General features: G+C 38.9%; 1 protein-coding gene across 1 annotated transcript in view; it reads left to right on the top strand.

Annotated features, from left to right (window-relative positions):
- The first annotated feature begins 898 nt into the window (after nucleotides 1-898).
- The window catches only part of PPM1E (protein phosphatase, Mg2+/Mn2+ dependent 1E), a 68569-nt gene continuing 52975 nt past the window's right edge, over nucleotides 899-16492 (top strand). The window contains exon 1 of the mRNA XM_074595076.1: nucleotides 899-1390. Within this exon, the coding sequence (XP_074451177.1) occupies nucleotides 1023-1390 (368 nt within the window). The 5' untranslated portion in view covers nucleotides 899-1022. The remainder of the gene's footprint in view (nucleotides 1391-16492) is intronic.

Below are 16492 nucleotides of genomic sequence, written 5' to 3' on the forward strand. Positions count from 1 at the left end.
GGCGTTTATTAGACAGCAGAATATCAGCTACAGTTTGTCTCCCGCTGACTGGCTATAACTTTGAAGTTTCATTCGGTGTAACATCTTTAGCTACTTATGAACTTCCCTCTGCTATCTAATGTGTAGTTAGCGTGTAATGCATCGTTTATCATATGACTATTCAAAGACCGATCTTGAATGTAAACTCGTGGCAAAAGTTTTGTTGCCAAGTGTTGGAAATGGGTACATGTGACCCCAAATCTGCCCTTCCCGGGAACAGGAGGATATTTAGGGGGGCACGGGTGAGGAGCCGGGATCTCTGAGCGAAGAGGGGTTGGCCTGGGCCCTGCCACACCACAGGGCGTCCGGAGAGGACGTTTTTTGACGAAATACCGTATGTTTAAATGCCGGTTTACCTCACGCTAACCCGCTCCGACTGCATAAACGGCCCCTCGGAGCCTCCGCCGGCCCGCGGCTGCGCCCGCACCGCCAGGTGAGGCCGGGCCGCCCCCGGCCCCGCTTACCCTCCGGCGCCGTCCCAGCGGCGAGCGGGAGCCCGCCGAGGCCACACCGGCGCCGGAAACGATGAGCGTAGGGAAATCCTGAGGCAGAGATTAGGTAATCGGGAACGTGCGTTCAGGTTTCCTCCGGGTTCCTGTCAGGAACCTACGCGTCTGGCTGCCTTCGCATGACTCATCACATCGGCGCGGCTGTCAGCGCGCCCGCCCTCCACCTGCCTCCTCCCCCCCCCCTCCCCGGGCCCCTCAGCCGTCCGCTCGCTCGCCCGCCTTTCCCTTCCCTTCTTCCCCGCCGCCGGCCCGGCCTCCCCCTCAGGCCGCCGCCCGGACCCTCTCTGCCCCCTCAGGGCCGCCCGCGCTCCCGCCCCTCAGGCGCGCGCCCCCGCCCTCCGTCCCGCGGCGTGCGCGCCCCCGCGGGCCCGCTCGGGAGTGCGCGCGCAGGGCGGGCGGGAGGCGGCGGCGGGCAGGGAGCTCTCTGCGGGCGCAGTGCTGATCCGCCGGCGGGGCGGCCGGGAATGCGAAGCAATGGCCGCGGGGGGTTCGGGCAGCGGCAGCGCGGAGGAGAAGAGCTACCGCCGCTTCCTCGAGCTGTTCTTGGGCGAGTTCCGCGGGCCCTTCGGGGCAGAGCCGGAGCCAGCGCCGGCTCCCCCCGCTGCTGCCGACGCCGCGGCCGCCGCTGAGGAGGACCCCGGGGCTGAGGGAGAAGCGGGAACGACGGCCGAGACGGAGGAGGGCGAGGGCGACGGTGGCGCCGACGGCGACCCTCAGCCGCCCGCCCCGCCGCCGCCTCCCCCGCCGCTGCCCCCGCTGCCCCGGCCGCTTTCGGAGTACATCACGGAGGAGGAGGTGGAGGGCGAGTGCCTGGACCTCTGCCTGCAGCAGCTCTACAAGTAGTGAGTGCCGGGCCGGGGGGAGCCTCCCGCCGCGCTGAGGGGAGGAGGGGCAGGCCCTGGGGCTGAGGGGAGCCCCTCCACCTCGTGAGGGGCTGAGGGGAGCCGCCTGTGTGGGGCTGAGGGAACCCCCGCGGGGTGGGAGGCTGGGCGCCAGGGTGTGGGGCTGAGGGGATCCCTCCTGTGGGGTGGGATTCTCTGGTGTGGGGCTGAGAGACACAACCCCCCCCCCACCGCCCCGTGGGGTGGGAAGCAGGAGACCAGGGTGTGGGGCTGAGGGGATCCCTCCTGTGTGTGTGGAGTCTCCAGTGTGGGGCTGAGGGGATCCCTCCTGTGTGGGGAGAGTCTCCGGTGTGGGGCTGAGGGGACCCCCAGCTCCCTGTGTGGGCAGGCGGAGGGCAGGGCAAGGGGCGGTGGAGGAGCCCCTCATGCTGGGGGGCGAGGGCAAGGTGTGGGGCTGAGGGGGACTGTCCTGCTGGGGGAGGCCAGGGCAGGGTGCTTGGGGAGGGGAAGGTCCCCCAGGCAAGGAGTTAAGGACTTGGGTGGTGCTGAGCTGCTCGGGGTCGGTGTCCTGCTCCCAAAAGATGCCTCTGCTCCCTGCCCTCCTCCTTCCCTCTCGCTGGGACAGGGAGCAAAGAGGCGAAGGGAATAGACAAGGGAGAGCCATCCATCTGGAGAGCAGCTTGTTTGGGGAGGGAGCGCGGTGGGGGAAATGTCTCACGCTCTGGTGCCAAAGCAGGAGGGGGGTTTTGCCTGTGGTTGATTGTACTGAGGCTTGAAATTGAAATGTTCCCTGTGTGAGGGTTTGTAAATGGGGAAACCTCTGCCAAGAAAGAAGGAAGGGGGGAGAACAAGGGGCAAAGAAAGAGAGGCAGCCCACCCCTTCCCCCCTCCAAAAAAAACCCCACATCGAGAAAACCACACCGTGTATTTACAGGCCAGGGAGAAAAGCGGAGTAGAAAGCTATGCATAATCATGGGGCTCTTTCTGCCGTCAGCTTGGGAAAGCCAGCTATATTCTGCTCTGTATGGAGGCAGTTTCCAGATCTGTGCTTTCTAAAGGCTGGTGCATAAAGAGGAAACAGATGGGATCTATTCCCAGTGTGAAAAGTCTGTGGACTGAAACCTAAAGATCAGTTACCGGTGCCTTTTATTGTGCTCAGCTTTGGCTTTGAAGGCTTGAAATAGAAATGGTTGTTAGTGGTATTTCTTTAGGAACCTTTTTAAACTGATGCCACATGAGGAGACAAATGAACCTGTGAAAATATGCACAGCACACCGGGGAGCTTTCTGCCACTGAGCTGATAATTGTAATGAGAGGTGTTACTCGGTCGCAAATATAAATAAATAAAGAACCGGGTTTTACAACTGCATGGTCTGTTTCTATTCAGTTCTCATCTGCCCTCTGCGTTTGTGGATGATAGGGACAACACAATGATAGCTGCAGAGGACAAAGCTCTCCTGTTCACACATGCTCACCCTGCCACCTTTGGAAAGTCTTTCTCTGGAATATAGCAGCACATTCACAGGATGTGGCAGAGAGGAGAGAGGCAAGTCCCTTCTACATATTGAGAACGTGTTTTGTTTCTTTAAAACAGACTCACAAAATCAAAAGTTAGATTAGTGCAAAGTTTTAGACATAGAGCAGATTATTTTAAAGTATTATTTGAAGTATATCTATGAAATGATTTTGAACTTGAATTCCTCCCTCACCTCCTTATTCTGCGTGTCTCCATACCACAGGACAGGCAGGCTTAGATTCCCCAGTTTCTGAGGCCCATGTTCATGGATGAAATTATTAAGCAAAAAAGAAAAAAGACATTTTGAGAGGATTCTTTATATAGGGTAGCTCTTGCCAGGTTGCGGGGGGGGGGGGTTGTTTTTGTTTTTTTTCATCCTTTGTATAAATCTTTTGATGGCTACTGAATGAAGCATCTGTTTGGCTTTGTTTATGGTAAAATCAATGCAGACTTCCTTCTGTAGGCACCTACATTATGAAGCAAAAAGCACTATCTACCTCAAAATTAATCATGTTGTAAGAAAATTGTTTTCCAAAGGCTTAAATATTTTGTTAATGTATTGGAAATGCATTTTCAAATAGTTAATTAATATATTTTAACTGAAGATTAATAGACTTTGATTTATACCTGTCCAGCTAAGATAACTGCAAAACGTTATTCTTTAAAACACTTGAAGATATTGTAAGCCAAATCTAGCAACTTTTAATACAGAGAGATAAACTCAAATAGCTTTTTCTTGAGTAATGGTGGAGTCTGAGGTAAGTGTGCAAAACTGTTCTTCAGGTAAAGTATTGTATTTTTAGTACACTTTCCAGTCACCAGAGAAACTTAAAACTGTAACAAGATTATAAACCAGACAAAAGTAATGTCTTCCCCTTTTACAGCTAAGGGCTTGACGGGTCAGATCATTCCAGAGATGGGAAACTTCATGCGTATGAATAAAGCTACTCTTGTGCCAAATGGTTATGATACTGTTAAAAAAAGAAAAAGACATGAAAACTCATGTGGAGGGGAATATTTTATTGGTATGTCGTTAGCAAGGAGGACTATATTGTAAAGGCATGTTTTCTGTAACTGTAACTATATATTAGTCAAATGACTGGTTTGCAATATATGTAGCATGAGGATAAAACCCATTACTGTGAAAGATCCAACAGCTGTTTTTCAGCTATTTTAAGCACACAGCTTTAGTTCTTTTTGAGGGAAGTAAGACCATCTTAGAAATGGGAACATATTGCCAATGATGAAAAAATATAATAGTTTTCTGCCACAGTGTAGATCAGTATCAGAGAGTTCCTATTTATGAGATTTTTCCTGCTATTTTCCAAAAGACTCATATTCCCCTTTAAGATTTCCAGTTCCTGGTTTTCTTTTAGAGACAGCATATGCCTGGAAAATTAGATTAATGTAATCTTTATATCTGTCTAAATGCCATAAAATGTGTACTGTGTGCTTTCTTAGTGATCCTCAACAGAATGAAACCTATCAATAGGAGGTATGTTAGATGAAGAAAATAATCAAAAAAGAATAACACTTAAGGAATTGCATTGAAACATTGGCTGATAGCTTGGAAGTTCATTTTGTGATTGTCTTCTATAGCATCTTATTCAAGAGAAAGCTATATAATTTAAATAGTTTCTATGTAGAAACAAATATACTAAGGATTTAATCTGTTAAATACGAGACCCCATTGCTTGCTTCCACTGGTTCAGGAGTAAACCTCCTTTCTGACTGACTTTAAAGGAAGAAGTTACTAATTTAATGTAACAAAGTTATACATCGTGCTGCTTTTTTCCTCTTTGGACTGATACTTTTATTAAATCTAATGTATTTTAAAAGCTGGTTCTTGACAAGACATCTGAAAAACTAATCAACAAAGATGTGGTTGCTAAGAGAGGAGAGGGCCAGGCTCAGTTAAATAGTACACCCTTAGAAGTTGTGCCACTAAGAAGAACAAATTTATCTTGCTGATTTTGGTGGTACAATATTTTGCTTTCATGCATTCCATTAGAAACATCTTTAGCAATCTTAGAAAGCAGGTCTATTTTTCCAGTGCTGAGATTTGTGAAAGATGGTAAGTAAAATTAAAATAAAATTTAATGTTATGTCATCTTAAGTGCTTAACTAAGGTGCTACTGACAAAGTGATTGTTTTGAGGACTACAAAGATCTTGCTCTGACTTGGAGAAGAAAAACTTTTAAGCACTGCCCTTTTAGATTTCTTCACAGAATACTATGCAACGTTCACGGAATATTGTAGATCTTAAGTTCAGGATTAAAAAATGCAGTATTTGAAGTGAGATTTTTTTTTAAATTAACCCTTTCTTTGTTTCCAAGAGAGAAAATATTTTTCTTTAGGTTTATGTATTCCCCACAGTCTTGCTATGAAAGATTAAGAAAGGCAATGTAGGCTCAATCTTTTAATTGGAATTTTGTAAAATGTGGACAGTAAATAAGAATAGAGTTTTTGCCCCTCAACTTGCAGTTTTAAGCTAGAGAAAGAACTTTCATGGTAATTTTATATGAGAAGAAATCTTTTTTTTGCAAAGTAAGCTCTTAACTTGAAAACAGTGTTCCATCTGCTGTCTGCATCACTGGTGAGTGAAGAGACTTTAAAAAGCAGATGTACATGTTTTTAACTTGCTTTCTTAACCCATGTCATGAAACCCATGAAAGCTGGCATTGTTGTCACTATCCATAAGCTGAAATTCATATATTCATATATTATGCTATACTGGCTTTCTTAACATCATATTAAATAGGCTGTGATGTTTTACTCTTTAATAATTTGTCTTTTATCATCTATTCCATTGATTGCAATCTCAAAGCCCGATTAGGAAATATGATTAACTACTTGCCTTCTCTAATATTAATCACAAGAACCAACAAAAAAGAAATACCACCCTTTTTAAGATGGTACTTGTTTCATCTTATTTGTGAAGTTTTACAATGGAAATGGTGATAATGTTGGCCTGTGCTCACCATCAATGGCTGGAGTAGATGTTGGTTGCACCTGTTTTGGGAATTTTCTAATGGCTAATGAGGAGGTTTGACAGAGGTCACTGAGGTGTAGAGGTTATGGCTGCTGATGTCCTCAGACCCAAGGCATTTTGGTGCTAGAAATCCTGGTGCTTCTCTGTAGAGAAATTCTAAATCATCTGACAGAAATGTATGCAGAAAGTTGAGAGAACTTCAGTGTGGTTATTAATGCCTTATTACTCTTTAAAAAGAAGCTACTATGAAATTCAACCCATATCTTGGATGATGGTGATGTTGTAGCATACAGAGATAGGCACATTTCGTACACTTTAGACTGGAAATTGTTATAATCTACAAGTAGGTGTCATTTAACGATAATCACTTCCAAAATACAACTAATGGTTTACATAGTGAGAGATTCTTTACGTGGCTTTTACGGCAACCCATGCTTTTAAAAATACTGAATCAAATCAGAACTTTTGATGCTTTTTTTTTTTTTTTTTTAAAAAAAGGAGTATCAGCTTTAATGAGCTGTTTAGTTTGCAGATTTACATTTTTGTAATGGTTAACATATATGGTGACGTTTCAAAACTTACTAATTTATTATTGAAAGGTTGCTGAGTTTTTAAAGTGCAATGGTGACTATGCTTGGAAGTTGCTTTATATAGTATTAAAAAAATTCATTTTTAGTGAACAGATTATGGGAATATACTCATTCCAGTGCTTTTATTTCAATTAATGTTGCTAGTAGTACAACAAATTAAAGGGAATTAATTTTATTAGGAGCTTTTCACACAGAGATTTTTTTGACTCAAGAGCAATTTGCATAGATTCTACTACTCTTAGTGAAGCTCTTTGCTTTTGAATACGAATTGATTGAAGAATTAGACCTGTGCTAATACCTTCTTTTTTTGGACCTTATATAACCGCTGTTGAAACTAGATTGGGTTATCAAGAAAGAATGGTTATGAATCTGTGTAATAAATTTTATTTGTAATATGTTACTTTTTATTTATAAGATACTCAAAAAGCCTCGTCTGACTAAAATCTTGCTGGCCGTCTTGTGAAACTGTTTTTGACTCCATCTTTTGGATGTGATGAGCCTGTTAGACTTCATTCCTTTAGAGAGTTTGTTTAGTAATTCTTTTTTCAGCAAAGTGCTCTGCATAGAATATTTTTTTTATCCTTAAAATTTCTCATTGTAATTACCTTCAATAATGGCAGAGTATTTCTTCATCTGTAATTTGAAGAAACGATAGTCTACTTAATTGTGGTTCTTTCCACAGAAGATACTGAAAAATTATTTTTCCTGATGTTAAAATTAAATTTTCAGTTTGCTTTACAGTATCTTAGAAGTTTCAGTGCCTTGGCTGCTCTGTCACTGGTGTGTGCTCTCATTCATTTTCTGTTGTCTTGCTAAATTGCTTACACGATCACATTAAAAGCAAAAGTAACAGGGCATGTAGTACACAAATAATGAGAGTACTAGTTATTCCTATATTTGATGTCACTCTGTTCTGCCGCATTTTCTTTCTTCATGTTGTTTTGTGTGTACTGTTTTTTGGCTTGCTTTCTCCTAGGAAGTATTCTCACTGACTAGGAAAGATATGTGAACAATGAGATGAAATGGAGTTCACGCTTTAAAACATTAGATGTTCTTTGAACCATGCTACAAGACTGTCTTATGCAATGCCATCGTGATTACGTAATGCAAACGGTTATAAAAATAAATGTGTCCTGGACAATATGTGTCCATGATGTGTTAGTAACCTGTGACATGCTGCTGAACTGTAAATGGTCATTGCTACGTATGGTAGTGTAGGTGCTCATCTTTGGTTTAGCCAAAATCAACCACTAAAGAAATAGTCTCAATTTTTTTTCTTTGTTATAACATGTTAGTGATTAGATAAAATGAATGCAGACTGTGGAGTTGTTTTACAGAAACATTTCTGCTGTGCCTTTGTACTTCATTAGGAGGAACAACATTACCCACCTTTAATAAGGCATTCTATAAAGAAGTAATCATCAGAGTCATAAATTAGAACTGCAAGGGAAAAAGCTGCCCTTGGGTACTTCAATAATTAATACAGAAGTTAAACAAATTAACTAGATTGCAGGATTACCTCAATTTATGTTTATATTGGATGGAAAACAGCTAAAGGCAACTAGTGATTGAGTAACTGAACCAACATTTTGAGCGGTAGTACTGCTCACCAGTTCTGAACTCTGCATGCAATCCGTTGAAAAGTTTGATATTTTTTTCTTAGTAGACCAGGATTAAAAAGTTGACTGCTAAACTTTGATCATTGGAAAACATACTTAGATGCAGACAAGTCTGAATTGGGAAACATTTGCACTTTCTTGTAGCTGTAATTACAATAAAAGGAATATTTGATTAATTGGGTAAAATTGTGGGTAGCTCCTCAAAGTTCATTTTCTCAGAGGATATGATTTTGAAGCTATTTTCGCCAGCCTTTTATGATCTGGTAAAGTCTGTTAAATTATACCTAACATTTTTTTCAAAGTTAGTTTCTTTTGCTCTTAATTTACAATAAAGAATTTGAGTACTTTCTCTCATTCGAGAATATGATTTTTTTTTTTTATAGTCTCTGTAATTCCATCATGATGTAACTAAAAATAGAAGCAGCATATAAAAATAGGGCTTGGCATTTTAACTTCTTGGCACTGTCTCTAGGGCTGTTCCTTTCACCTCAGGCTATGACCTTCTTACTGAGGTTCAAAAATCTGAAATGAATGTGGTAAGTTATTCCTCATTAGTGTTATGAACACTGTACTCTACACATTATATTAATTAGCTTCTAGAATGATTCTTTTACTTTCAGTCCGAACTTGAAATTACTGAAGGGTGACACCTCCACACTCTAGTTGAGAATTCAACAAGTAGTTATGTGTTTTCTTTTTCTGTTTCTCACCAGAGAAAATATTGGGTAACTAACATTTGTTTTTCTGTGTATACTAGATTTACATGCAATGAGCTTTTGCTCAATTAGACATTGCTTAATTATTTTTTTAATTATATCATAGTGCTGATAAAGCTCATAGTAATTTATTTTTTATTAACGTATTTGGTTAATCAGTTTATAATAGATCACCTGAAAATCAGGGTAAACTTTCAGTTCCTGTTGAAACGTGTGGGCCCAGTTGAGGACACAGTGGTAAACTATCTAAAATTCCTACTTGCATAGAAAAGTAGGAATTTAAACTAATAAGCTAATACAAACTAATCGTACACACATATACAGCATGATACATATTTTAAACTAAAGCTTTTCTTGTAAGTGGTGTCATTCTGTTCAAGTCATCTAATCATTGAGGCAAATATGATTGAATGCATGTATTTAAAGATAAAGATCCCTATCTTAAAGGAGTTTATGCTTTCAGCTGTCTTATTACCACTTTCTTCTGAAAAGCTGTGTAAAAACCTACGTGTTAGGTAACAAGAAGTCAGAAGCTCAATGTTTCTAGAGATTAGGAGGAACGCTATTGTTTGGGGAACAAGATATGCTTTCTGCTTGCAGAACAAGGGTGTGTTGGGTTGTTCTTAGTTTTGCTTTCTCTGTGGAGCATACCCCACAAAGAATAAGGGATGTATCTGTTATAAAATGAATTTAATCTCTCTTTTTCTTGGCACTCCAAAAATGTTATGTCAGATTTTAGAAGAAAATGAATTGGTCCTAACCTTAACATTCAAATGTGAATTGTTGATGAAAGTGTCCCCAGATGAAATGAGCATTGATATAAATGCTGTGCTAAACTGCTAAGGTTAGTCTATGTTAAGTTCAAATAAACATCTGTTATTATAGTTAACATTAATTATATTGGATTTTTACTGAATATTTTAAAATTTTGATATGTGGAGGTGATTTCAAAGTGCTGCTTTTAGGATTCTTCTGTGGTGGCAAATAGTAGTAACCAATAGTAGTTTTGATGTGCCCAAAAAGGATGAAATTTGAGCTGTATTCATATCTTAGAAATCTAAAGAGAAAGAAAGATATATAATTCATTTATGATACCTGATAGATCAGAAGAGAGAAAGAACTCCCCCCTGACCAAATACTGCACATCCTTTAAAAATAATAATAATAAAAAAAGAAGTGTGAACTCTCTTCTTTGGCCTTTAGCCTTTTACCTCAATGGTAGGAACTGTGTAAAATCCATGAAAATAATTGTCTTCCATATAAACAGAGGGTCAGAGTTATCGCTGTATAACATTTGTGCAATTCCCACTAAAATAAGTGGAGAAAAGAAGATGCGGTTTCTAAGAGTATGGCTGGGGCTATATGCCCAGGCTACTTGGTCAGAGAGGAGAACTAAGCCTATATTAAGTAATCTGATCATCTTCCCCGGTGCATTGTTCATTTGAGAATGAATTTTAAGTGGTTTAAACTTTTCTCATTGGTGTTAACCTTTTTCAGTTTGACTGATTATGACTGACCCAAATGATCATATAGAATACTTAAAGTCTTGCTAATTACATTGTATACTAATTTTAGAAAAACATTTTTTAATATTAGGTACTTTTGGTTTAAGCATCTCGCAAAACTGAGTTGGTACAATTCACGTTCACTTTGGTTTTTATAAGTGCTAATGGTGTTTAGGACATACAATACAGTATTATTTTTTTTTATTCTGTTTAATTTATTGTCCTCTGAAAGCTGATGAAGTAATGCAATTTTTGTTTCCATGGCTGTGCATCTTAACAGGAATAAAGACAAAGGTTGTAACAGCCCAGGAAATGCCATAATAAGACACAGATGTTTGTGTGTATATATTTACTTGTTTGTCTAAGTTCTCTTAAACACCGAATTTTGATCAGTCCCTTTATGAACAGAAATTATCTAGCCAGGCAAAAATTAAGAGTAAGAAGGGAGTTACAAGCTGTCTTGAAGTCTCATCCTCTTTATTATGGAGTGGAGCAAAATATTAAATTTGGAAGTAACACCTTGTGTGTGGGATTATTTTTTTGGTTTTAATTCTGAGAAAATTGCCATCTGAAATAGAGATAACAAAAACATCTGTTGAGGAAGTACAGAAAGAAAAAGGAAAGCATTTTGAGGAAGTCTGCTTTATATTTGTAAAGATATGAAAAACAGCTAGTCAGGTAGCATGAAATAATAAAACAGAAAGAGGAAGAAAGAATGAAATAATATCGCAACCTGAGTGACCCACTCATGTTCCTTCCATTCATTTCTTAGAGAATCATTGTCACTCTGTGAAATGGGTCTGCAAAATAGAGAAACTTATTCAAAGTGTTTTATAACCCCTGTTTTATCATGGCAGACTTCCTAAACTGAAAGGTCGTTGTGTATTTATGCTTGTTTGGATATCATTGCTATGCTGTTACTTTAGCTTTTAAGTTAGAGAAAGATCTGGTACTTTCTTATGCTCTTGCTTTCATGTGGGTTTGCTATTAATATCGTGTTACCAATTATAGATGCTTTTCAGGGAGCTCTTTTAGGCTTCACTGAAAGTTGTTGTTTTTTTTTTTTTTTTTGAAAGACTGATAAAATAATTTAACTGTCTCCTTTTAGCAGTGAAAAAGGGACAACACTATTTTATTTTGCCTGTGGCCATCTAGCAGATAGGAAAGAAAACATTCAGAGGTGTTAAATCAGGAAAAACTTTTTTTTAAAGGGCTGCTTCTATGTGGGAGTAAAACCCCAAATTTCTATAGGCTGGGGAAAAAAAAAAAAAATAGGTTTGTTAAAATTAACAGGCAAATAATAGCATAAGATCTTACAGCATTTTAAATACTATGTGCCAGCAGAATGTTTTCCTCATTTTCCAATATGCTCACTACTGCAAAAAATAAAAAATGCCATATCTTCACGTTATTCTGGTAGCCTTATGGTGTATTCTGTAATGGGATCTTGTGGGATTTTGCATTGATGGACATCTGAAAGTTGTGTTAGTACTTATAGTAGAATAAGGATTCAGAGAGTTTGCTAGAAAAAAAGATTGCTGCAAAATCGGTCTTGTGAAGGTAGTGAAGAAAACTGAAGAGAGGAAATCGGTGAGAGATTTTACTAGAAGCAATACCATGGCATTGTGTTGTCTAGACTCTTGAAATACATTCTGCAGGGACTTGTACTTTTCTTAGTTCGTTTTGGGTGACAAAACAATGTTATCCACTGGAGCAGGAGGGAATGCGAGTTGCTAGTCTCACTTCGAGCAAGGTTAAGTGACATGATAAAAATTATTACAGTGAGAAGTCTAAAATAGCTACCCTTGTCGTAATACTGGTAGCAACAATAAACATGGAAAGTTTCAGGAAAATGCCAAGCTAGACAATGTGTACGGAGGTTAATTCTCATTTTCTGCATGTCAAGAGCTTCCAAGTTATGTGAAAGGAAGTTCGGGCTAAATAAAAAGGCACAGGATATGACCCTCAAAAAATTGCTAGTTCTAAATCCAAGAATAAACTAACACATCCTGTAGTTTCATAAACCCTTATGTTTCAGAACTGTGTTAATTAATTTACCGTATATTTATCCTTCTTTTTGAGGAAGATGTTTTGTTTTACTTTTCTGCTCTATGAATAAGGAAGGATAAATACATAAAACAGGGCAAGAGGTTGGAAGAAATTTATAGTAACCAAAAAAAAAAGCAAGTCTGTCTTGATTTCAAAGTAAACATTAAAACATTCTCTCCACTTAAGAAAATCCTTTTCCTTCTTAATCTTTTCTCCTCACCCTCTGTCCCCCTCATCAAAAAAACTTCATGTCTTTCTGTAGTTATAAAATAAAAGACAACTATATTGTGCTGCTGCTACAAATAAAAATCCAGAGTTGGTCTTGTTTGACATGTGCTTTTCTTGTGCCACTGTAATAACGAGGGAAGAATATGCAAAAGAAAAGGCAAAGTAGATAATGCTGCCAGACCAAGTAGTCATGGTATCACAATTTAGCTCAAAACAATAAAACTGACCTACATTTAAAATAATTGAGGAAAAACCACAGTGTTGGTTTTGCTTCTGAAAAACGTACTTAGAAAAATTTTAAACCTTTACTTTCCAGTCAAGAAGCTTGGGAGCTTTCCTTAAAAAGAATAATCTGAATTTTGAAAGTACTTGCTCGTTTCAAATAGTTGCAGCTTGAAGTAAAACACAAAATACTACGAATTTGCCAGGAAATTGCTCAAGTTGTCATCAAGGGATGAACCTGTGCCCTTCAAAACCATAATTCTCCAGTGTTTCAATTGGGCCACAATTTCATTCACTGTACAGATTATTTATTTATTTATCTTTTAACCTGCAAGAAAAGGTTTGGTGTGATATGCTGCAGTCAGTGATGGAGCCTGTGCTGTTTTACTTTCTGGGGTGTTTCTGGGCTATTAGCCTGTTGGGTGAAACTTGGACCTTTTTCACATAAATAGAATATAAGGAAAACTTGTCACATCTTTCAGAAGATTCAATGTCGAGCTGTAAAAAAGACTGTTGATATTTCACCACTGGTAGTTACACTATAAAATACATCATTTGCCTTTCAGATTTTTTTTTATGAGTAAACATATGGGGTCTTCTAGACTGCTCTTGAGATTTTTATTTTTTTTCACCTGTGATACCCAAATTCTTTCTTTTAAACAATTACATTGACATTAATGGGTATTTTGAAGCTTCAAGAATTCCTCCAAGTCTAAGTAAAGTACCTCTCATCACTCAGACCCTGAAAAATAGTTCTTCAAGGAGATAGGGGATAGAATCTGTAACAGGAAATTTAAGTAGCGTTGTTTTCCAGCACACATAGAAGTCACCAATTAACACTTCAAGAATAAAGGGACAGAATGAGAAAATGTAAGAGACACAATGTCAAATGAAAATAATTAAAAAAAATAAAAAAACCAAAACTTGTGAGAGTGATTATACCATCTGAAACATCAGATCAGTTAAAACACTACTAAAAGGAATTGCGAGCGCGTTCACTTCTCTAGTCAGTTACCTTCATACCTAATGGGCTGTGTTTAAACATCCGAGTAAAATGTTGATTGAACCTAATAACCTAATCAGTTCCATTTAAAGTCTGGACAGCTGAAATCGATGGAAACTGTAGGAGTGATGCCCCTTTTCCCTCTCCAAGGTGAAAAACTGTATATTCCATTTGATTCCTTGGTGAAAACAGCACCTTTTTTTCTGAACTATATTCCCTTATGTATTCAATAATCTAATTGTCAAAAGTAGCTATAGTGCAACATCCTTAATGTTATTACTATGGATTTACAGAACTGTAATCTTTCTTAGGTTTCACCATCCTCTTTTATCAGTGTTGAATGTTTCTTCCATGGCAAAGAAAAGTCTGGCAAGGTAAATAGATGGTCCAAACTGTTTTGTTTAACCGACGTTTCTGTGTTCAAACCAGCTATAGATGCTTTTATACTTCCAGGAGCAGTTGAAAAGATAAATCTATCATTCTCTATCAGTTCCTCCTCGTGTTATGTTACTGTTTTATAAATACGAAATAAGAAATTATCATAGTTTAGAAGTCTCATAAAAGCCAGAAGTACATTGACGTAGCAATCTACCTAAGAAACTGGCGTTAATGAACTTTGGTTGCTGCTTGTTAGAGACTGCGAGGAGGACAATGTACTTAGTTTTGAAGGTCAAAGACTGCAACTAATCTACTAATTCCAGCCCCCAAAATACATCAATTTGGACGGAATTGGTAATTAGTAGATATGTTCTTTCTGATATGTAAGAGGAGTTGGTAATTATTAGATTTGTTCTTTATTGTATGTAAGAGTTCTGGTAGTCTGCTTGCTGCTCGCAGAATCTGATTGTGGAGTGGTATCTTGACTTAATATCAAAATAAGGAATTTGCAGCTGTATTAAGTATATTTGTAGCTCCGCAAATTCCATGTTCCAGGTTACATGCTTGGATATCCTGTAAAAGAAAGCATTTCACAAGTGTTCTTTTGCTCCACAGATTAATCTGTTTTTTCCACCTCCTGGATCCAAATATAGTTTACACATGTCTGTTGTGTGAATACAGTTAATTGTATGAGGATGATGCTACTCTTTGTATTTGCTTGCAAAGGTTAATTTTTCATTTGTTTTAATTGTAATCTGAGAAAAACAAAAATATGCACATGACAAGGCAGTATATTTTTAAAACACTATTGATAGCTAGATACATGGCTGATTAATTTCACTGTAACTTTTACTGTTGCTTTCTGTGTGTAGTTATAAAACCATTACAGTACTATCCATGAAAACAGTAGAGACTACTAGTGTTAGTAGAAAATACAAGCTGCTATTCTCACTTAGTGCAAGGGTAAGTGACATGATAAAGAAATTTTACAGTGAGGTGTCTAAAATTGTTACCCTTACCGTAACACTGGTGGGAACAACAAACTGGGAAAGTTTCTGGAAAAATGGCAACATAGACAAAGCACTTGAGGAAGTGTTACCCTTGATATCATGCTTGAAAATATCTTTCAGATTATTTTATCTCTGCAAACTATTGGCCAAGCTATGGTGTTCAATAAAAAAATAAAGCACACAAACACACAGCCCAGATCCTCTCTGCAGCTTTTATGTATACCCCAAAAAGTAAACAAGCTAGCCCATGTTCACCAGTAAGATCAAATTAGTTTTCTTAGTTAAAAATAACATGCTTGTAAGCATACTTAAAAAATATAAAACCAGTTAATTGATATGTAAGTTCTTCTGCTGATTTGTTTTGTTCTGAATTAAGCATGCAGGAAAATTCTGACAAAGGATAAAATTTTCCTATAAATCATATTTCAGAGAATGCCATATGAACATCAGTAAGCTTTACGTGCTCTAAGTTGGTTTATATCACTTGAGTATAGAGGAGGGAGTGAAGAGTCAGAGGTGATGTCTCGGTCAGGAGTTAGGCCTTAATGCCTGCAGGGAATAGACTTCTCTCAATAAAGTATATGAGGCATCTTATTGACTGCCTGTTTCTATAAAAAATAGCTGTATAGGGACAATATGTAGTTAAAAGCTGGTTTGACTACATATGACTCTAAACCCATTTCCAGTTTTTACTGTGCTCTTAAACTTTGCCAGATTTGTTCCTGCGATAATACTCTGAGCTGTCATTTTCCTCTTTCTGAAAATTATCTAAACTTGAAGGAACAAATCTGGATGGTATATATCCTAAACAGTCACATTGAATATGAATGCTTCCCATCGGTTATCTCTCTATCTGTATGAATAAGTTTTATTCAAGCCCTATTGATCACAATTAAGGGTTGAAATTAGAAATTGGCTTTCATTAGCTCAAGGCAAATTAATCTCAAGGCACTGCAGCAGGTTGTACTCACTTTCTGTTAGTGAATTTGACAGTCTGGTTCAGTTGGAATCTAAAAGTGCAGCAGGAGGACTGTATCCCAATATCTTAATGTGACAGCCACCAAGGGAATTACTTTCTGAAGCAGAAGAAGGGAAACTGGAAACACTGAGGGGGTGGATGCAGACAGATATGACAGGATTCTAAGAACCTGGGATTCCTGACGGCGTAGGCCCTCAGAGACCACCCACTGAGCTTTGGCAGGTAATAATCTAGGAAATTATAATACACTTATTTTAAATGAATCTGTTGAGATGTTTGATCTGAGATCTTCATT

The sequence above is a fragment of the Larus michahellis genome, chromosome 7 (genome assembly GCF_964199755.1).
Source record: "Larus michahellis chromosome 7, bLarMic1.1, whole genome shotgun sequence".
Classification (NCBI taxonomy): Eukaryota; Metazoa; Chordata; class Aves; order Charadriiformes; family Laridae; genus Larus; species Larus michahellis.